This window comes from Dermochelys coriacea, chromosome 3 (assembly GCF_009764565.3).
Source record: "Dermochelys coriacea isolate rDerCor1 chromosome 3, rDerCor1.pri.v4, whole genome shotgun sequence".
Classification (NCBI taxonomy): domain Eukaryota; kingdom Metazoa; phylum Chordata; order Testudines; family Dermochelyidae; genus Dermochelys; species Dermochelys coriacea.
The window spans coordinates 55,011,373-55,033,846 of NC_050070.1; the positions used below are offsets into that span (position 1 = coordinate 55,011,373).

Here is a 22,474-nt window from a genome sequence, read left to right on the forward strand (position 1 = left end):
TTATCCATAGAGGCATGTGCTGACTAAGGCATTTTTAACTTTTATTTTTTGTTTTTTATTTTAGAACTAGATGAATCCACTGTATTTGTGCTTGGAGCGGTGCTATACAAAAATTTAGAACTCATTTTGCCCACTTTGAGGTAAGAAATTATTAAGCTATACAACATAAATTACATTACTTCAGGAACATGTCTGTAGGACATCTCAAGATGAAATCAGTCAACTAGGATCATATTCGTTTATATAGTTCTTTATAGTATAGTATAAACTTTTTACAACTATTATTTTAAAAAATAAAATTCTTTCTTTAATGCATCATCATGTATATTATGTTAATGACCTGTTAATCAAATTGCTATATTGTAACTGTTGTTTAATCTGAACTTTAGCTGTGGGGTGGGGAGGGGGCGGGAGGAAGGAAGTTTCCTTTGTAAGTATGTAAGCTGATGGATAATTGTAAAAAATACTCAGGCTTCATGTACTTGTACTTAAAACTGATGCTCATCAGTGTAGTGTAAGTGCTCTAGCAAGGATATACTGATTGTGCCTGGCCTCACTTTCACAAAAGCCACCACCATTAGCTTCCAGATATGTTTTCAATTAAATTGCATTAGCAGAGGACAGTAGGGTTATATGAAGGGATTTTTTTGGAAGGAAGAAATGCATACATTTGTACAGCTCAAATACTTCAGTTCTGAGAGCTGCACAAGTACCTAGAGAGAAAGGGAGAGCTCATTTTACTCCCAGACAACCTAAAATACTAGAAACCAATATTCTTCCTTTTCTTCACGCACCATTGAATCAAATACCTCCATGCTTCATGGGTATTAGCCCACCTGTTTCACACAGTTTTATGTGAAGTAGCTACTACTGATATCTTTTTTGTTTCACAATTAATCACTGAACATTGTTTCATAATAGTTAATAGTGAAATAGAAGACCCAGACATTTTTCTCTCCCATGCCCAGAGTTGGAGTTAAATCATGACCAAAAGGAGATAGGACAGGAATATACAGATTTTTTTTTTGCCAATGATAATCTGGAAAAAAAAGAAGAAAAAAGAGGTTAGTCCTGAAGAAAATAGCTTCCCAATCAAGTTCTAATGTGTTCTGCACCTGCTGGGGCTAGCCACTATTTTTTAAGGTAGAAATAGCTATGCACGATTTTCCTGGCCCCTCCATGCCTTAATTAACTAAATGCCTGCCTCAAATGACAGGACATTGCCATCTAGAGAAGTACACTTAAGGAACATTTCACTTAAGGAACAGTACTTATGGTACTGCATAAAGAATAAATCATACTGTTCTCAAATTTTGGTGAACATTTTTCTGTTTGGCATGCTAACTCCTGAAACCAGGAAAGAAGCCAGGAATAGTTGTTTATGGCAGCAGTTTCTCTCTATTATTCCACACTCTGAAATATAGAGCCAAATGACTGTTCAGCTGTCTCTTGAATACCTTAGGGAAAGTCTGCCAGCCATGGAAGAGCATCAAGGTGGCCATGAATCATTCAAACCTTTATTTTATAAAGAGCTATCAATGGTCATGCCCTGTCAGCACTCCTAGCTTCCTAATTTTAATTTATAGAAAACAAGTCTGTACTACTGAAGTCCATCCATCTGCACATTCAAAGCTATTCAGGGCACTCCTATCTATACTCTGGATGGATAGGAATTAATGACTCATTGCTGCCCCCGATTGAGGTTGATGGCAAAAATCCTAAACTACTAGACTTCTTCAGTGAGTGATTGGGTCCTAAATGTATAGCGAAGAGGGCATTGTGAGTCTTGAAAGGAGTACAGCTATTTTGCATGAGATTTTTGCCATTGACTGCTACTTTCAGCTGGTTCTTGGCTTCCACAGCAAGCTGACCTCTCCTCTGAACATCTGATCAGCATTCCATAAAAAGTGGTTATGTGAGCTTCCAGGTCTGTGTGGCTTGGTGTTCTAAGTGTCTTTATTTATAAATAAAGCCTTTAGAACTGCAGATGAGAAGATACAGTTATCTCCCAAGCCCCTCAGTGTGTTCTGTGTAAATAGAATCAACTTTTGAGCTGCCCGTATTGTGATACAAATTCTGCAAACATGGTATTGGTGGTTATGTTTGCATTTGTGGATCAGGAATAAAAACCTAGTATGTGTATAAAGACCTTCTGAATCAGGGCATAAGTATCGTAGGTACATCATTACACTTCATCGGTATTTATCATGAGCAGCGAACAGAGGACAGGCAAACAGAGGGACTTTGCCTGGGAATCATCCAAGAGGAGCTAAGGTGAGTGCTGCATTTGCGGGGCTGTGTTATGAGCTGGTGGGGGAAATATCCGAGTGTCTGTCTCCTGTAGCCATTTGTTTGACTGGAGCTAGTTGCAGGGACTGTTGACCATTTGTTTGGTTGTTTGGTTGAAAAGTGTGAATTGGGAGTGCTTTGTTCCAGGTGGGCCTTGAGTTGTTGATTAGAGTGAAGGCTTTGAGCCTGGCCAACTACTTTGAGCCAGCAGCCTTATAAAAAGGCAGCCAGTTGCGAACTCAGTGAGCGGCAAACAGAGGACAGGCAAACAGAGGGAGTTTGCCTTGGGGGAGTATTTTTGCCTTTCAGGCTTCTGTGAGAAGTAAATACAACATCTGAGGATGCTTTTAGAAGGAAGACATGATAGTGAGTGATCAACTGTTGTGACCTGCACAGGATGTGCCATGTTTGCCTTTCTCCTACAGGACAAAAGCGACTTCATCTGTTCAAAGTGCAAATTGGTCTCCATATTGGAAAAGAAGGTTAAAGGACTAGAGACGCAAGTATCAACTTTATGTCGTATCAGAGAAAATGAAGAGCAACAAGGGTGATGTCATGGTGGGCATGTGCTATAGATCACCGGACCAGGAGGATGAGGTAGACGAGGCTTTCTTTGGACAATTAACTGAAGTTTCCAGAACACAGGCCCTGGTTCTAATGGGAGACTTCAATCACCCTGACATCTGCTGGGAGAGCAATACAGCAGTGCACAGACAATCCAGGAAGTTTTTGGAGAGTGTTGGGGACAACTTCCTGGTGCAACTACTGGAGAAACCAACCAAGGGTTGTTCTCCTTTTGACCTGCTGCTTACAAACAGGGAAGAATTGGTAGGGGAAGTAGAAGTGGGTGGCAACCTGGGCAGCAGTGACCATGAGATGGTTGAATTCAGGATCCTGACAAAAGGAAGAAAGAAGAGTAGCAAAATATGGACCCTGGACTTCAGAAAAGCAGACTTTGACTTCCTTAGGGAACTGATGGGCAGGTTCCCATGGGAGGCTAATATGAGGGGAAAGGAATCCAGGAGAGCTGGCTGTATTTTAAAGAAGCCTTACTGAGGGCACAGGAACAACCCATCCCGATGTGCAGAAAGAATAGCAAATATGGCAGGCGACCAGCTTGGTTTAACAGTGAAATCTTCAGTGAGCTTAAATATAAAAAAGAAGCTGACTAGAAGTGGAAACTTGGACAGATGACTAGGGAGGAGTATAAAAATATTGCTCGAGCATGCAGGGGTGTAATCAGGAAGGCCAAAACACAACTGGAGTTGCAGCTAGCAAGAGATGTGAAGGGTAACAAGAAGAGTTTCTACAGGTATGTTAGCAACAAAAAAAGGGTCAGGGAAAGTGTGGGACCCTTACTGAATGGGGGAGGCAACCTAGTGACAGACAATGTGGAAAAAGCTGAAATACTCACTTCGGTCTTCACAGACAATTTCAGCTCCCACACTGCTGTCCTGGGCTACACAGTATGGGGAGGTGGTGAGCAGCCCTCAGTAGTGAAAGAACAGGTTAAGGACTATTTAAAAAACCTGGACATGCACAAATCCATGGGTCCAGATCTAATACATCCAAGGGTGCTGATGGAATTGGCTGATGTGATTGCAGAGACATTGGCCATTATCTTTGAAAACTCATGGCAACTGGGAGAGGTCCCACATGATAGGAAAAGGCAAATATAGTGCCCATCTTTAAAAAATGGAAGGAGAACCTGGGGAACTACAGACCGGTCAGCCTCACTTCAGTTCTTGGCAAAATCATGGAGCAGGTCCTCAAGGAAACCATTTTGAAACACTCGGAGGAGAGGAAGGTGATCAGGAACAGTCAACATCGATTCATCAAGGGCAAGTCATGCCTGACCAACCTGATTGCCTTCTATGACGAGATAACTGGCTCTGTGGTTATGGGGAAAGTGGTAGACGTGATAAAGCTTGACTTTAGCAAAGTTTTTGATACGGTCTCCCACAGTATTCTTGCCAGCAAGTTAAAAAAATGTGGATTGGATGAATGGACTATAAGGTGGAAATAAAGATGGCTAGATTGTCGGGCTCAACAGGTAGTGATCAACAGCTCAATGTCTAGTTGGCAGCCAGTATCAAACAGAGTACCCCAGGGGTCAGTCGTGCAACCAGTTTTGTTTAACATCTTTATTAATGATCTGGATGATGGGATGGATTGCACCCTCAGCAAGTTTGCAGATGACACTAAGCTGTGGGGAGAGGTAGATACACTGGAGGGTAGGGATAGGGTCCAGAGTGATCTAGACAAATTGGAGGAGTGGGCCAAAAGAAATCTGATGAGATTCAACAAGGACAAGGGCAGAGTCCTGCACTTAAGAAGAAAGAATCCCTTGCACCTTACAGGCTGGGGACTGACTGGCTAAGCAGCAGTTCTGCAGAAAAGGACCTGGGGATTACAATGGATGAGAAGCTGGATATGAGTCAGCAGTATGCCCTCATTGCCAAGAAGGCTAACGGCATATTGGGCTGCGTTAATAGGAGCATTGCCAGCAGATCGAGGGAAGTGATTATTCCCCTCTATTTGGCACTGCTGAGACCACATCTGGAGTATTGCATTCAGTTTTGGGGTCCCCACTACAGAAGGGATGTGGGCAAATTGGAGAGAGTCCAGCAGAAGGAAACAAAAATGATCAGGGGGCTGGGGCACATGACTTATGAGGAGAGGCTGAGGGAACTGGGCTTGTTTAGTCTGCAGAAGAGAAGAGTGAGGGGGAGAATTTGGTAGCAGCCTTCAAGTACCTGAAGGGGGGTTCCAAAGAGGATGGAGCTCGGCTGTTCTCAGTGGTGGCAGATGACAGAACACGAAGTTGCCATGGGGGAGGTCTAGGTTGGATATTAGGAAACACTATTTCATTAGGAAGGTGGTGAAACACTGGAATGGGTTACATTGGGAGGTGGTGGAATCTCCATCCTTATAGGTTTTTAAGGCCTGGCTTGTCAAAGCCCTGGCTGGGATGATTTAGCTGGGATTGGTCCTGCTTTGAGCATGGGATTGGACTAGATGACCTCATGAGGTCTCTTCCATCCCTAATCATCTTCTGATTTTTCACATACTGAAATTAGATTGCTGATACATATACTATTTACATCCATCAGCTAATCAGGTAATGGAGTGTGTTGGATTTCATTGCCTGCAGCAACTACATTCATAATTTGATCTCAAGACCTCAAGATATGACAACAAAGGCACTAGAGTGCTAAATCATCCTAATGGAATGTTCATTCAGATACAACTCTGAAAAATTCCAACACTGTTTTATGCTAAATAACTGTATCCACTTGACTCTTTCCTAGAAAATTGAACTGAAACATACATTAAATTAGAATTTAAAACTAGAATGATTTGTATTGATTTGAGTGGCACTACACCAATTTATTAGGACCTGGTTATTACCTCCAGGGAGAGGTGGAGGTTTCCATTCCCCTACTCATATATACATCCTCCAGACAAGCTGTACTCTTTGAATTTCATCTACACTTAGTAAAGCAGAAATTACTGTCTTCTGAGTTTTGGAGGTTAGGGTGGGTTTTTTTATTTGAAAGTTTTTCATTTAACAAAAAAATAATCTAGTTACATGATTTCATTCTAGTTGTTCTAATTGACTACACTGGCACTATTTCTGGAGTAAGATGAATAACTTGTATAAATTTGGTGACTAGACACAATGTACAAAATAAAATTAGAAATGGCATTTGATAAACATCCTACAATATGTTGCACTATATTCATGACAATGCTGCTGCCAGAAATATATTAACAACTAAACAGTGGGAATAAAGTAAAACAAAGTAATGAACCACTAGCTAATCAAGATTCCTTGTGTTGTGCGCTGACTGCCACGGAATTTGGGCCCTGGCAGCATGAAAAACTAAGTGACTTTGACTGGTGAAAGCTATGAACTTAAAGCTTTGCTACTGGCCCTAGACAGTTCATTCCCAGCTATGGCAGGGGATGGGACGAGAGGAAAATAAATGCTTAATTATATGAAATCTATTTTACTGCACTTGTAAAAGTGACACTCCTTAAAACATGCTCTAAAATGTCTGCAAATCTTTGGATTACCACAAGTAAATTACTTTGTGCTTTTAAAAAAAGAAATAGAATGTTTATCATTATATTGCGTGGGGAGGGATTTTCAAAGCCTTATGCAGTGACAGATAGATGCAACATTTGTTATTCTATATTAACAGGTTTAGTGTTAACAGCTTTCACACAACAATTTACAATATAACTTTTTTTTGTCACATGCAATGCAGCTGGATGTGAGAAGGACGCTGGATAGTTTGGTAGATTGGTAAAGGGGAACAGAACTTTCACTTATAGATTCCTGGGGTGAGAACCACAAAGGGGACTTTGACTCAGCATTGCAACACCTAATTTTTAGGCATTCTGCCACCTAGTGGAATCCTCAGCCTTGAGTTAGGCATCTATGTGCCTGGTACAAGGCATGGGGAGAGTTAGGTGCCTAAAAATGGGAATTACAACGCCAGCCTGCTGAATGGAGAGCCACCTAAACTAGCCTATAAGAGAAGCAGAGCACACTAAGCCCTACCCCTCAAAGGGGAGTTAGGTGCCTAACAGGATTCACAGCCATCAGCCTTCTCCAAGAGTCAGATGCCTAAGTGAGGTCAGTCGTTTCTTGTAAGAACAACAAAAAAGAATTGAGGAGGAGGTTCTCCCCTTATAGCCAGTGGATAAAGCACTCACCCAGGATATTAGAGTCCCAGGTTCCAATTCCTACTCTGGCTGATGTGCTGTAGGGACTTGAATCAAGGTCTCCCATGTGAGTGCCCCAATCACTGAGCTATAGAGCTATTCCTCTTTGTACAAATAATTAAATATTCATTGGGCCAGAGAGAGTTATAATGACTGTATAGTCTCATGATTAGGGCACTCACCTAGGTCTGGGGATTTGAATCAAGGTCTCCCACATCCTGCATGAGTGCTTTAAGTGGTCGGCTCTTGGGCATAAGGGGGGGCACTACGACCACCGCCTCTTTCTGCTGTATTTTGCCAGAATAACTGTGCTCAGAGCATTCCTACTAGATTGGACCCCACAGATGAGACAGGCAGGGGATACCTAGATGGAGAATGAAATCAGGGTTTGGGCATGAGCTCGATGCCAGTGTCCAGATTGAGACAGTTTTGCACATGCCCACTAGCAGGGATTTAGGTGCCTACAGGGTTAGGCAGCTGAGTGGGGGTTCTGAGGATCCACATTTTGGATTTAGGCACCTGAAGGAGAAGGTAGGTTCCCATATTCCTCTGTGAATCTGACACCTTATGTGAATAAGGCCTAGACTTGTAGTGACTGAATTCTATCAACGTGTGCCAATAGTATACGTGAAATTAATTGTGGTTGTTCCAGTTCCCGGTAGAAAACTGTTTCCCACTACTACATTTGGTCATAAATTAAGGATTTCATTATCCAAGGCTGTCAGTATACAGTATGTCACAAACTACTGTATTAGGAAATTAAGGCATATAATGAGTGTTAAGGCCTGATTTTACTCTGATTTACTCTGAGGATAACTTCATTAACAATAAATCCTGTAAACTCGCTGCTGAGCGAAGAGAATTGGGCCTATTAATTGTTCTTTAAAATACCTTTCTGAACCAGACAGATAAGTATGTTATTGCATTTGTTATTCTATCCACTTTACGATCACTTAGAATTGTTACATTTTTTTCCAAAAAAAACAGGCACAATGGATACTTTTCACCAAATGAGTTATTCCCTTCCCATGCAGAAGTAGAAAGACAAAAAGATCTCATTTTCATTCCGTAAACAAATATTTTGCAATATTGTAGGCAATATTTTTGTACTTTAATGTGCAAGACTTTGTTTTCCTAATAATTTATTGAAATTTTTAGGGCCTCACTGAATACTGTATACCCTGAATAATGTTTCCAGAGCTGTAGTATAGGCCCTGGGGTCTCTCAAAATGCATATTGTTGTTACGTTCTCAGAAAATTGATTTTCAGCACAATAATTTTCAAAACAACATTATGTACAATTCCCCTCTTGGGTACTATGAAGGAACATATGGCATAAAGCTATACATAAAAATAGTTTTTAAAGTTTTGCCCACATAAAATAATAACAGATCTACTGGAGATGATTATGCAGTTAGCAAAGCTTTTTTTTCTCCACTCATTTTACATGCACATCCTCATATTGTTGTTACCAGATTGAAATGTGCTCTCCCACATATCACCCATTCTTCTCAGCTCTCCTCCTCAGGAGCTGACAACTCTGGCCCCAATCCAGAAAAGTCTGATCAACTTCAACAGGTCTGCTCACGTGCTTTGTTGACCTGGGGACAGAACACTCACTATGTTGCAAGATGGAGCCCTATGACTTTTCTAATTATTTTTTCCTGTAACATATGACATTTACACAATACCTGATGGTTTGATATGATACAATGACTTTATTTGCATTTACCTGAGATCGCCACATATCTTACTCAAAGCTCCATCTCTCCTGGTTAATCTAATTAGATTAATCTGGCTAATCTAAACTCATTCTAACCCCCATCCGCTGCATTTGACCTCACATAACCATGAAATCTCTATATCTACTTTAACGGAAGAGATACTTATGTTTGGATATAAATGTTTTATTTATCAAACCCAATTTACCTATAAAATAAAAAGAAATGGTGTACTTGTGGCACCCTAGAGAATAACAAATTTATTTGAGCATAAGCTTTCATGAGCTACAGCTCACTTCATTGGATGCATTCAGTGGAAAATACAGTAGAGAGATTTATATACAAAGAGAACATGAAACAATGGGTGTTACCACACACTGTAACCAGAGTGATCACTTAAGGTGAGCTATTACCATCAGGAGAGTGGGGCGGGAACCTTTTGTAGTGATAATCAAGGTAGGCCATTTCCAGAAGTTGACAAGAACATCTGAGGAACAGTGGGGGGCATGGGGGAACAACGGGAAATAGTTTTACTTTGGGTAATGACCCATCCACTCCCAGTCTCTACTCAAGCCTAAGTTAATTGTATCCAGTTTGCAAATTAATTCCAATTCAGCAGTCTCTCGTTGGAGTCTGTTTTTGAAGCTTTTTTGTTGAAGGATAGCCACTCTTAGGTCTGTAATCGAGTGACCAGAGAGATTGAAGTGTTCTCCAACTGGTTTTTGAATGTTATAATTCTTGACGTCTGATTTGTGTCCATTCATTCTTTTACGTAGAGACTGTCCAGTTTGACCAATGTACATGGCAGACGGGCATTGCTGACACATGATGGCATAAATCACATTGGTAGATGTGCAGGTGAACGAGCCTCTGATAGTGTGGCTGATGTGATTAGGCCCTATGATGGTGTCCCCTGAATAGATATGTGGACAGAGTTGGCAACAGGCTTTGTTACAAGGATAGGTTCCTGGGTTAGTGGTTCTGTTGTGTGGTTGCTCGTGAGTATTTGCTTCAGGTTGGGGGGCTGTCTGTAAGCAAGAACTGGCCTGTCTCCCAAGATCTGTGAGAATGATGGGTCACCCTTCAGGATAGGTTGTAGATCCTTGATGATGTGTTGGAGGGGTTTTAGTTGGGGGCTGAAGGTGATGGCTAGTGGCGTTCTGTTATTTTCTTTGTTGGGCCTGTCCTGTAGTAGGAGACTTCTGGGTACTCTTCTGGCTCTGTCAATCTGTTTCCTCACTTCAGCAGGTGGGTATTATAGTTGTAAGAATGCTTGATAGAGATCTTGTAGGTGTTTGTCTCTGTCTGAGGGGTTGGAGCAAATGCGGTTACATCGTAGAGCTTGGCTGTAAACAATGGATCATGTGGTGTGGTCTGGATGAAAGCTGGAGGCATGTAGGTAGGAATAGCGGTCAGTAGGTTTCCGGTATAGGGTGGTGTTTATGTGACCATCGCTTATTAGCACCATAATGTCCAGGAAATGGATCTCTTGTGTGGACTGGTCCAGGTTGATGGTGGTATGGAAATTGTTGAAATCATGGTGGAATTACTCAAGGGCTTCTTTTCCATGGGTCCAGATGATGATGATGCCATCAATGTAGTGCAAGTAGAGTAGGGGCATTCGGGGACAAGAGCTGAGGAAGCGTTGTTCTAAGTAGGCCATAAAAATGTTGACATACTGTGGGGCCATGTGGGTACCCATAGCAGTGCCGCTGATTTGACGGTATACATTGTCCTGAAATGTGAAATAGTTATGGTGAGGACAAAGTCACAAAGTTCAGCCACCAGGTTTGCCATGACATTATTGGGGATACTGTTCCTGACGGCTTGTAGTCCATCTTTATGTGGAATGTTGGTGTAGAGCCACATCCATAGTGGCTAGGATGGTGTTTTCAGGAAGATCACTGATGGATTGTAGTTTCCTCAGGAAGTCAGTGGTGTCTCAAAGATAGCTGGGAGTGCTGGTAGCATAGGTCCTGAGGAGGGAGTCTATATAGCCAGACAATCCTGCTGTCAGGGTGCCAATGCCTGAGATGATGGGGCGTCCAGGATTTCCAGGTTTATGGATCTTGGGTAGCAGATAGAATACCCCAGGTCGGGGTTCCAGGGGTGTGTCTGTGCGAATTTGTTCTTGTGCTTTTTCAGGGAGTTTCTTGAGCAAATGGTATAGTTTCTTTTGGTAACCCTCAGTGGGATCAGAGGGTAATGGCTTGTAGAAAGTGGTGTTGGAGAGTTGCCTAGCAGCTTCTTGTTCATATTCTGACCTATTCATGATGACGACGGCACCTCCTTTGTCAGCCTTTTTTGATGATGATGTCAGAGTTGTTTCTGAGGCTGTGGATGGCATCATCAAGGATCTACAACCTATCCTGAAGGACGACCCATCACTCTCACAGATCTTGGGAGACAGGCTAGTTCTTGCTTACAGACAGCCCCCCAACCTGAAGCAAATACTCACCAGCAAGCACACACCACACAGCAGAACCACTAACCCAGGAACCTATCCTTGCAACAAAGCCCGTTGCCAACTCTGTCCACCTATCTATTCGGGGATACCATCATAGGGCCTAATCACATCAGCCACACTATCAGAGGCTCGTTCATCTGCACATCTACCAATGTGATATATGCCATCATGTGCCAGCAATGCCCCTCTGCCATGTACATTGGTCAAACTGGACTGTCTCTCCGTAAAAGAATAAATGGACACAAATCAGACGTCAAGAATTATAACATTCAAAAGCCAGTTGGAGAACACTTCAATCTCTTTGGTCACTCGATTACAGACCTAAAAGTTGCAATTCTTCAACAAAAATACTTCAAAAACAGACTCCAACGAGAGACTGCTAAATTGGAATTAATTTGCAAACTGGGTACAATTAACTTAGGCTTGAATAGAGACTGGGAATGGATGGGTCATTACACAAAGTAAAACTATTTCCCCTTGTTTCTTCCCCCTCCCGCACGCCCCACTGTTCCTCAGATGTTCTTGTCAACTTCTGGAAATGGCCTACCTTGATTATCACTACAAAAGGTTTCCCCTCCCCCCCATTCTCCTGCTGGTAATAGCTTACCTTAAGTGATCACTCTGGTTACAGTGTGTATGGTAACACCCATTGTTTCATGTTCTCTGTGTATATAAATCTCCCCACTGTATTTTGCACTGAATGCATCCAATGAAGTGAGCTGTAGCTCACGAAAGCTTATGCTCAAATAAATTTGTTAGTCTCTAAGATGCCACAAGTACTCCTTTTCTTTTTGCGAATACAGACTAACACGGCTGCTACTCTGAAACCTATAAAATAAAGAATTTGATTACCTAACTGTTATTTTAGAAATAACCACTATTCTAAACTGTTACCTCTCAGATCTGAAACTAATTGCATAGAGCAAAATCCTGAAGCCCTTACTTAGTCCTCACTCAGCCAAAACACTCATTGGTCTGAATTTTGAAGCCTTTACTCAGCCAAAGTTCTCATTGGAATTAATAAAAATTTGTCTGAGTAAACAATATCAGAATTTGATCCCTGTCATGTGGACCTTTATCACTTGTCAATATATTTCCCTACAACAAGACAGCTTTGGATTTTCTTGAAAATAGCAATACATAGCATGCTTTGTACTTTTCAATGCATCATTAACTCTGTCTTTACATTCGGAGTGGACTTGATTCCTATTTAACATACCTTTCATGCCAGAAGTGTCTGAGGCACTTCACAAAATCATAAACAATAAGTACGGGTTCATTAAACAAAAACTTTTAGAGAACAACTCTAATGTTAGTCTCTATTTAGAAACAGAGACTCAGCAGGGATAGGTTTCATACTTTAAGTACATTGATGTAAAATCTAAATCCCTCAGATTAAGAACCCCAAATTGGGTACAGACAAAAAATGTTGGTCAATCACAAAGTCTGACATGATTCACAGTGTCAATCATTCACTTATGTAAACTGAATGAAAGACTTATCTTAAAGACTAATAAGCCAACTTTGTATCCTGTGTGATCTGTAAGAGAAAGTCAACATGTATTAGAGTAGCAGCCGTGTTAGTCTGTATCCAGTTTTGAGAGCTCATTCTTAATCTTTCCCTGTTTGCTATAGAGGATGTTGATCAGGTGGTTCCGCAGTTTCTTTGAGAGTGTGTGGCACAAGCTGTCAGCATAGTCTGTATGGTATGTAGATTGTAATGGATTTTTTACCTTCAGTCCTTTCGGTATGATGTCCATCTGTTTGCATTTGGAGAGGAAGATGATGTCTGTCTGTATCTGTGCGAGTTTTTTCATGAAGTTGACAGATTTCCACTCTATACGGCTAAATTCAGTGCCTTGCATAATGACAGGAAACTGCGGAACCACCTGATCAACATCCTCTACAGCAAACAGGGAAAGATTAAGAATGAGCTTTCAAAACTGGATACTCTCATAAAGAACCAACCTTCCACACAAACTTCCTCGTGGCTGGACTTTACAAAAACTAGACAAGCCATTTACAAAACACACTTTGCTTCTCTACAAAAGAAAAAGGACACTAAGCTATCTAAACTACTATATGCCACAAGGGGCCACAACAATGGTTCTCGTAACCCACCCAGCAATATTGTTAATCTATCCAACTATACTCTTAGCCCAGCAGAAGAATCTGTCCTATCTCGGGGTCTCTCCTTTTGCCCCTCCACCCCCACGAACATGATACAGTTCTGTGGTGACCTAGAATCCTATTTTCGACGTCTCTGACTCAAGGAATATTTCCAACACACCTCTGACCAACATATTAACCCACAGAGACCTTCCTGCCAACACTACAAAAAGAAGGATTCTGGGTGGACTCCTCCTGAAGGTCGAAACAGCAGCCTGGATTTCTACATAGACTGCTTCCGCCGACGTGCACGAGCTGAAATTGTGGAAAAGCAGCATCGCTTACCCCATAACCTCAGCCATGCAGAACACAGTGCCATCAACAGCCTCAGAAACAACTCTGACATCATAATCAAAAAGGCTGACAAAGGAGGTGCTGTCGTCATCATGAATAGGTCGGAGTATGAACAAGAGGCTACTAGGCTCTCCAACACCACTTTCTACAAGCCATTATCCTCTGATCCCACTGAGAGTTACCAAAAGAAACTACAGCATTTGCTCAAGAAACTCCCTGAAAAAGCACAAGAACAAATCTGCACAGACACACCCCTGGAGCCCCGACCTGGGGTATTCTATCTGCTACCCAAGATCCATAAACCTGAAAATCCTGGACGCCCCATCATCTCAGGCATTGGCACCCTGACAGCAGGATTGTCTGGCTATGTAGACTCCCTCCTCAGGCCCTTCGTTACCAGCACTCCCAGCTATCTTCGAGACACCACTGACTTCCTGAGGAAACTACAGTCCATTGGTGATCTTCCTAAAAACACCATCCTAGCCACTATGGATGTAGAAGCCCTCTACACCAACATTCCACACAAAGATGGACTACAAGCCATCAGGAACAGTATCCCCGATACTGTCACGGCTAACCTGGTGGCTGAACTTTGTGACTTTGTCCTGACCCATAACTATTTCACATTTGGTGACAATGTATACCTTCAAATCAGCGGCACTGCGATGGGTACCCGCATGGCCCCACAGTATGCCAACATTTTTATGGCTGACTTAGAACAACGCTTCCTCAGCTCTCGTCCCCTAATGCCCCTACTCTATTTGCGCTACATTGATGACATCTTCATCATCTGGACCCATGGAAAAGAAGCTCTTGAGGAATTCCACCATGATTTCAACAATTTCCATCCCACCATCAATCTCAGCCTGGACCAGTCCACACAAGAGATCCACTTCCTGGATACTACGGTGCTAATAAGCGATGGTCACATAAACACCACCCTATATCGGAAACCTACTGACCGCTATTCCTACCTACATGCCTCTAGCTTTCATCCAGATCATACCACTCGATCCATTGTCTACAGCCAAGCGCTACGATATAACCGCATTTGCTCCAACCCCTCAGACAGAGACAAACACCTACAAGATCTCTATCATGCATTCCTACAACTACAATACCCACCTGCTGAAGTGAAGAAACAGATTGACAGAGCCAGAAGAGTACCCAGAAGTCACCTACTACAGGACAGGCCCAACAAAGAAAACAACAGAACGCCACTAGCCATCACCTTCAGCCCCCAACTAAAACCTCTCCAACGCATCATCAAGGATCTACAACCTATCCTGAAGGACGACCCATCACTCTCACAGATCTTGGGAGACAGACCAGTCCTTGCTTACAGACAGCCCCCCAATCTGAAGCAAATACTCACCAGCAACCACACACCACACAACAGAACCACTAACCCAGGAACCTATCCTTGCAACAAAGCCCGTTGCCAACTCTGTCCACATATCTATTCAGGGGATACCATCATAGAGCCTAATCACATCAGCCGCACTATCAGAGGCTCGTTCACCTGCGCATCTACCAATGTGATATATGCCATCGTGTGCCAGCAATGCCCCTCTGCCATGTACATTGGCCAAACTGGACAGTCTCTACGTAAAAGAATGAATGGACACAAATCAGACGTCAAGAATTATAACATTCAAAAACCAGTTGGAGAATACTTCAATCTCTCTGGTCACTCGATCACAGACCTAAGAGTGGCTACACTTCAACAAAAAAGCTTCCAATACAGACTCCAAGCTGAATTGGAATTAATTTGCAAACTGGATACAATTAACTTAGGCTTGAATAGAGACTTGGAATGGATGAGTCATTACACAAAGTAAAACTATTTCCCCATGGTATTTCTCCCTCCCCCCCCCCGCCCACTGTTCCTCTGATATTCTTGTTAACTGCTGGAATTAGCCTACCTTGCTTGTCACCATGAAAGGTTTTCCTCCTTTCCCCCCCCTGCTGCTGGTGATGGCTTATCTTAAGTGATCACTCTCCTTACAGTGTGTATGATAAACCCATTGTTTCATTTTCTCTGTGTGTGTGTATATAAATCTCTCCTCTGCTTTTTCCACCAAATGCATCCGATGAAGTGAGCTGTAGCTCACGAAAGCTTATGCTCTAATAAATTTGTTAGTCTCAAGGTGCCACGGGTACTCCTTTTCTTTCAACATGTATTGTAATTTTGTTTGGTTTTACTTCCTTTCAAATTATGCCATACTATTAAAGCATTTATGGGTCAATTTTCTGTGCAATGCATGGGGAACTAGGCATAGTATTAACGTTAACGTTAATAGTTGTTTCACAACTATAGCTCTGCATATTACATTGAAAATTTGTTTATTACTGTTATGTATTAGTCTGCTGCAGTAGTATGTTACTCTCAAAAGGAATATGGAAGAGCTTTAGTTTAGAGTGTTACCAGAATTGAAAATAGGAGGTTAACTAAAAAACAAAGTGTTTCATTCTTTTATATGAGCACTATAACTTATTTAAGTATTTGAATTCTTGTTGTATGACATGGCCAAGTAAACTAGACTGTAGAATTCATGCCCTGCTTCAGAAAGAATGGTTTGATTCCTTGTGCTGTCAGTTAAGCTATGTTTCTAATATTGTGGCAATGGCATTTCATATCTCATTGCTCTAGCAAAATGGAATCCTCTCTCAAGCACTCCTCCCTTAGGGAAAATAAAAAACATTGAAGATTTGTGATATCATGTTATTGTAACAAAATCTAGATGGACTAAACTTTTCTGTAATAAATGGTAAAGTCTGCCCTATTAATATGTGCTCCTGTGAACAGTTGTGCTTATTTTTATAGTGAGTAGGGGTGGGAAAAAAGATCATTGAAGGCATGCAAGCAAGGGTGATAGTCACAAACAACATTTCTGTCTGGTAGCTGAAGGCTCGCTCTGAGCCTGAGGGATCATAAGTAGCTTGGATTATATACATCATGTAAACATCTGTTTATCCTAGCATGCAGAGGTAGATTAGATGTTTGTGGGACCGTGGGCTAGCGCCAGTGGGGACCCCTCCCCACCCATTCCACCTGAAGTCCCCACTGACCCTTCCCCCAGTGCTTCTACCAGGGAAATGGGTTGGGGCGCAGGGGCTTGCCCCGCCCTGCTCCCCTCACCCCCAACACTCCTGATGGGCAGCAGACTCGGGACAAAGAGGCACCCATTTTTCTTGGTGTCCCCAATTGGCCGGAGCCCCTGGGGACAGTCCCATTGGCCCAGTGGCTAATCTGCCACTGCTAGCGCAGGCATCACCTAATAAGTACTGGGTTTCGTCATAGAGATGTGACAATAAAATACACATATAGATACTCTACATAAAGGTAGATGAGGATATGGAAGGAGCTATAGAAAGCTAACGGCTAAATATTTTCTAAAGTGAACACATGTTAACAAAGTTCTATTTTAAAAGGAGATCTGTAAGGGCCTGATCCAAAGTCAATGAAAAGACTCCCATTAACTTCAGCAAACTTTGGATCCAGCCCTGAAAGCACCAATATGGATATTTAAATGTGTTTGGATAATGCAGTTGCTTATACGTATCTTCAAATGATTTTCAATCATTAGAGACAGCCTTTCTCTGCTTAGATATAGAACAGTCAGCCCAGTAGACTCTCCCAAAGCACTCATCTATCTTCACAGTGTCTGGCTTCGCCAGAAGAAAAACAGGAGGCACTGGAGGTGGTTTAATTAGGCCTCAACTTTATTCTTAACTCTCTGGGAGTATCCAGTAGATAAAAGTGTACCTGCAGGAAATGCCATAATCATTTTCATATAACACCAGGGGGCTTCCGTAAGCCCTCCCCCTTACCAATTTTGGACACCAACCAAACTACTGGTGGGACCTCACCACCACCACCCCCCCGCCTTGAATGAGGGCTGGAGGGGGAGGAGGGCCTCCTGCTATTACCAGTTATAGGAGCCTCAAACCACCTCCCCTTAGCCCCCCCATTTTCTCTCTCTCAATGAATACCTCCTTTAAATCCTTTACCAATCCATTTTATCTGACCACTGTATCTTTTCGCAATAGAGTACGCACTGGACATCCACCCCATGTTTACATAATGAGTTGCAACATTGTAGCGAGGGTGCTACTCCACCTGGTCCAGGAAAAAAAAAAGAGGACTTTGTCTGCCTGGCATGGACCTATATAGTACTCTCTCTCTTCTGGTCACCCGGAGGAGGGATGGATGCTGACCTGCTCTGCAGCTGCTATAAAAGTCACTCTAACCCCTTAAAGTGGGACACATTTTCTTGTGTGCTGTGCTCATTTTTAAAGTTTGCAGTTGGGGGGGAAAGGCGAAGGCAGCACACTGAAAGAAAGATGTTCTGTCTCCTGTAAAAGAGGACCAGTAGATCCACGTTGAGATAAATGAATGATATGCATTTAAAGATTATCTGAAGGTTTGTTTGTCAGTCCGTCTTTCTCCTGCTGGTAATAGCTCACCTTAAGTGATCACTCTCATTACAGTGTGTATGGTAACACCCATTGTTTCATGTTCTCTGTGTATATAAATCTCTCCACTGTATTTTCCACTGAATGGATCCGATGAAGTGAGCTGTAGCTCACGAAAGCTTATGCTCAGATAAATTTGCTAGTCTCTAAGGTGTCACAAGTACTCCTTTTCTTCTTTCTAATCAGTGAATCAGACTTAAGGAATGATGCTTCTGTTCGTGTTGTTGCTCTCTAATCTTTACAGTGTCCGGGAATGGCTGGTAACACAAGTGATTATACTTACCGGTCAAAAACAAACTTATTTTCTAGGGTAATTCTTAAGTATAGAAACCACCTGAAAATATCCAGAGGATCTTTCTTTTAATTTGTTAATGTTAGAGGTGACTGTTAATATTAACTGACTTTTTTGTTTCTAATCATTATTTTTCAGAAATTTTACTGTTGTTAATTCCAAAATCATCGTCGTCACTATAAGGCCTGAACCTAAAACAGCGGATTCATTTCTAGAGATAGAGTTAGCACATCTGGCTAATGTAAGTATTGCTGCAGAGAATCTTTATTTCTAGTTGTATTCTTCTTTAAAAAAAAGAAAAGGACTTTGCCTGATAAAAGCAAAGCACAGAGATACACAGCATATTCTGAATAGACTGTTTTCATGTTGCGAGTACAGAACTGTGTGACCCTTTGTTTCTGTCATTCTTATGGTTTTCATTTATACAGCAATTTTCATAGGGAACTCTACATTAACTGCTTTGATAGATACAATGGCAAATGTAGTATTTGTCCATTGATTTCCCTTTTGTTACCAGATGAGGTTCATAGTGCAACACAAGCTTCAGGCCTTTTCTTACTTTTTTCTTTGCCATTATGTGATACATGAAAGGCCGATTCATATTTGACTACACTATCAGAATATGAAAATGCAGCCTTACTCCAGTTTGCAAGTTCTACAAATTCACAAGATCTTGTTTTTTCTGCTATTTTCATGTCCTGTAATCTTAATTTAAAGAGTTTAAAACCAAAAAACCCCTCTAAATTTAATTCCATATTAAGGGTGGCTAAAGTTGCACAGAAATTTCAAACAATTTCTTCCTGCTGCTTTCAGCTACCTCTTGATATCAAAGAAAAATTTTACAGGAAAGTTGTGTGAAGTAAGACATCCAGGTAAGAATAAGGCCTATCGATATTGCTAGTGATGTCTGAGACATCATAATATGCAGAATTTCTGCCTGACTTTTTTACATTGGTAATGAAGAGTTAGAAGTTATATTGAGTCAAGGAGGAAAGAGACATTTAAGAAAGGCATATAAAATAAAGTTATTGTATTAACATAAAATACTCCAAAGTTAATGGCATTTTGTTAAATTTAATGGGACAAGTTCTCTTGGCCTATTCAAATGCAATTTCACTGACATTAAAGGAGTTGCCCTCAGCCTCTTGTGGATTTGATCTAAAGACTGTAGGAAACTGGATGGCTCTTGGCAATCTGGCCCATTCAACTCTAAGTTTTTGGTTTACATCCAGCCCAGGCTGAAAGTGACAGAATATTATTATCATCTGCTGATTATTCAGTAGTTGGTATGAAATGAGTTTTATGGTCTCATCCAGTTCCTGGTGATCAGGTATTACAAAGAACATCACAACTGATCCTCATGGTCAAGTTTAGCAGACAGGAAAAGATGGAACAAGCAAGGAATCTGAGCTACCCTCTGAATCCTTGAGGTAGTATTTTAAAGTAAGGGTTGACACACATTAATGTAGCAGTGTGGTACCTTTTCTATGGATTAACAGAAACTTCAATCTCCAGCACTGTCAGGAACAGAAATTTCACTAAAAAACATAATGGGCTGTATTCAGTCAGACTACTTTGAGACCACAAATGAACATGGAAGCATGATCTTAGTACTTCATGTCTATTTATCAGAAAAGCCAGACAGCTTGTGGAAAATATTTCCCTTGCTGTTTTTAGGTAAGTCAGATCACAGAGATCTTCAGACGAGCTCAAGATACTTCTAGATCTTTGATTTTTGTTTATATTATTTTACTATTTATTAGTTGTGGAGTTATTTTTACAGCTCATAACAAAGGAATGTGAAAGGATCATTCCATATGTGGAAACATAAATGGTTAGTCACAAGGGCTATAGCCCAGGTAGACGAGGGAAAGAAAAGAGAAGATTGTAATGAATTTGTTCATAGCTGTAAGATAAGAGGTAAGAAACAATCAAGGTAATATCAGTAAGCTCTGTATCAGTGTTGAAATCAACTAATAAATCCAAAATAAGCAAGTAAAACTTGTGAAGACATTCATTTAACCTTCCTTTTGCCTTGTTTATGTTATAAACAAGGCAAAAGGAAGGTTAAATGAATGTCTTCACAAGTTGATTTCTAGAAAAGACACTAAAGAGGGACCTGTTTTTTCAGCTTGTTTGTTTTATTCTTTTTTAAAATGTACACACCCAGCACTTGCCCATTTTCCAGTTCTTTAGAAAGGTTTATTCTGGCAATGGAAGACGCAGGACATCGATTGTGATCTGGCATTGTCTACCTTTCTGTAACAGGACATTAATGAGTACTGTATTAGCGCAGGACTAGGAAGTGCTGACAAAGGCAAGAGGATAGTAACCTTGTCAATAACATTATGGACCTGGCACTGTTTTCTTCTGGCTCAGTTTTAGCTCAATAATATTTTACTCCGAATATCTGAAAGTTTTCTCCAAATTATACAGCCAGACCACTGCCCCCACGTGGAATCTCACTGAGGTCACTGTACAAACACATGGACACGGGAGTTATCCTGTGTCGATCCAATTGCAGAATCCTGGCCTAAAAACTGGGAACAGAAACTGATTTTACAGTTTTGAATGGCTTTAACGTTTAGTGGTTCTGTTCATGATAGTTTCCCAGATGAGATTTTATATAAAGAAGAGCAGTTGGAGATGCTGTGGCACATTCTCTGATTTGTGTCTTTTGCCTTTTTAGACTGAGTGATCTTCATTTCTTTATTAGAATTTACCTCAGTTGAAAATTAGAATCTAATTTTCTCTAATTATGTCTTAATATACCGTAATCTGTCTTTGAATTTTGTACATCATACACAGTAATTAAGGTGAAAATTACTTCATCTCTAGACTTTATATATAGACTTTGTTATACATTAATGGCTCAGAGTTTAATCATGATGTCAATTAAGTGGGCTAATTATTAAATTAATTAAATTAAATATTAAATAGGAATTAAAATACAGACATTTTATTCTAATTAATCTTTTCTAGAAGTTTTCTTTGTGTTGTTGCTCTTTTCAAACTTTGCCTCTTTTAATATTACCTATACTATATCAATCAAAAAAGTCTGTTGTTGAATGGATTAATGATTATCTTATGACTTCTAAAATGTGCTCATGTATCTGTGGGAGTACAGTTACATTTTTTAGTTTTTATTTTTGTTAATTATTTGTCCACTGATTGATTAAACTAAATTCTATTATGTGTACATCTGAGATGTAGAGGGGCTCCTTGCACAAACATGCATAATAATTGTGAAAAAGACATATGCACATGTGAAAACTCCTATTCACAGCTGGAATACTTCAGGGCTTTATCTTCAAACAATGAAATATGAATTAACAAATTCCATTCTAACTATCCATAATAGGTGTTCATGTGCTCAAAATGAATACGTTACTATAATTGCATTTTACACTCAAATTTGGTATTTATTCATAAAATTGAATTATTTTACATATATATATCCTACCCATCAGTGGTATACCCAAATATCCTACCCATTAGTGGGGTATGTGTGTGTGTGTATATATATATATATATATACACACACATCCCCCATTGATGGGTAGTCTATTTGGAGTACAGCACTGTATTTGAACTTGTAGATGATTTTAAATATAGCGCTGACCATGGTACTCTGTAACATGCTAATGTAGCTTGCAGTGTGTTGCTCACATGGTATTTAATGCCATCCAGTGTGATCACAGGTGGATTACATGAGCAGTATGATCATGATTGTAACATTTTTCTACTAGTTATGCTGGAAAAGGCACCAACATCATGGACTTCCAGAAAGAATGTGAAATATCATCTCCTAATTTTGCAAAACCGCTGTTCTTATATCAATGGACAATGCAGTGGCAATCTAGTAATATTACGGGAGTTAAAGCTTCTGGTTATGATTACTTCCACTGAAACTCTGACTTCCAATTATTGTGGGCCTACATAGCATGCACAATTGTGCACCATGTCTTGAATACTGAAAGTTTTATGTGCCACACCTACGTATTTCTATTGCCAATGTGTCAAGAATTT

At 40.8% G+C, this 22,474-nt stretch overlaps 1 protein-coding gene across 9 annotated transcripts in view; it reads left to right on the forward strand.

Moving 5' to 3' along the window:
* The window catches only part of ADGRB3 (adhesion G protein-coupled receptor B3), a 616,872-nt gene that overhangs the window by 355,013 nt on the left and 239,385 nt on the right, over positions 1 to 22,474 (forward strand). For all 9 annotated transcript variants that reach the window (XM_043510428.1, XM_038396358.2, XM_043510430.1 and 6 more), the window contains 2 exons: positions 65 to 140; positions 18,584 to 18,686. In XM_043510428.1, coding sequence (XP_043366363.1) covers positions 65 to 140; positions 18,584 to 18,686 — 179 coding nt within the window. The remainder of the gene's footprint in view (positions 1 to 64; positions 141 to 18,583; positions 18,687 to 22,474) is intronic.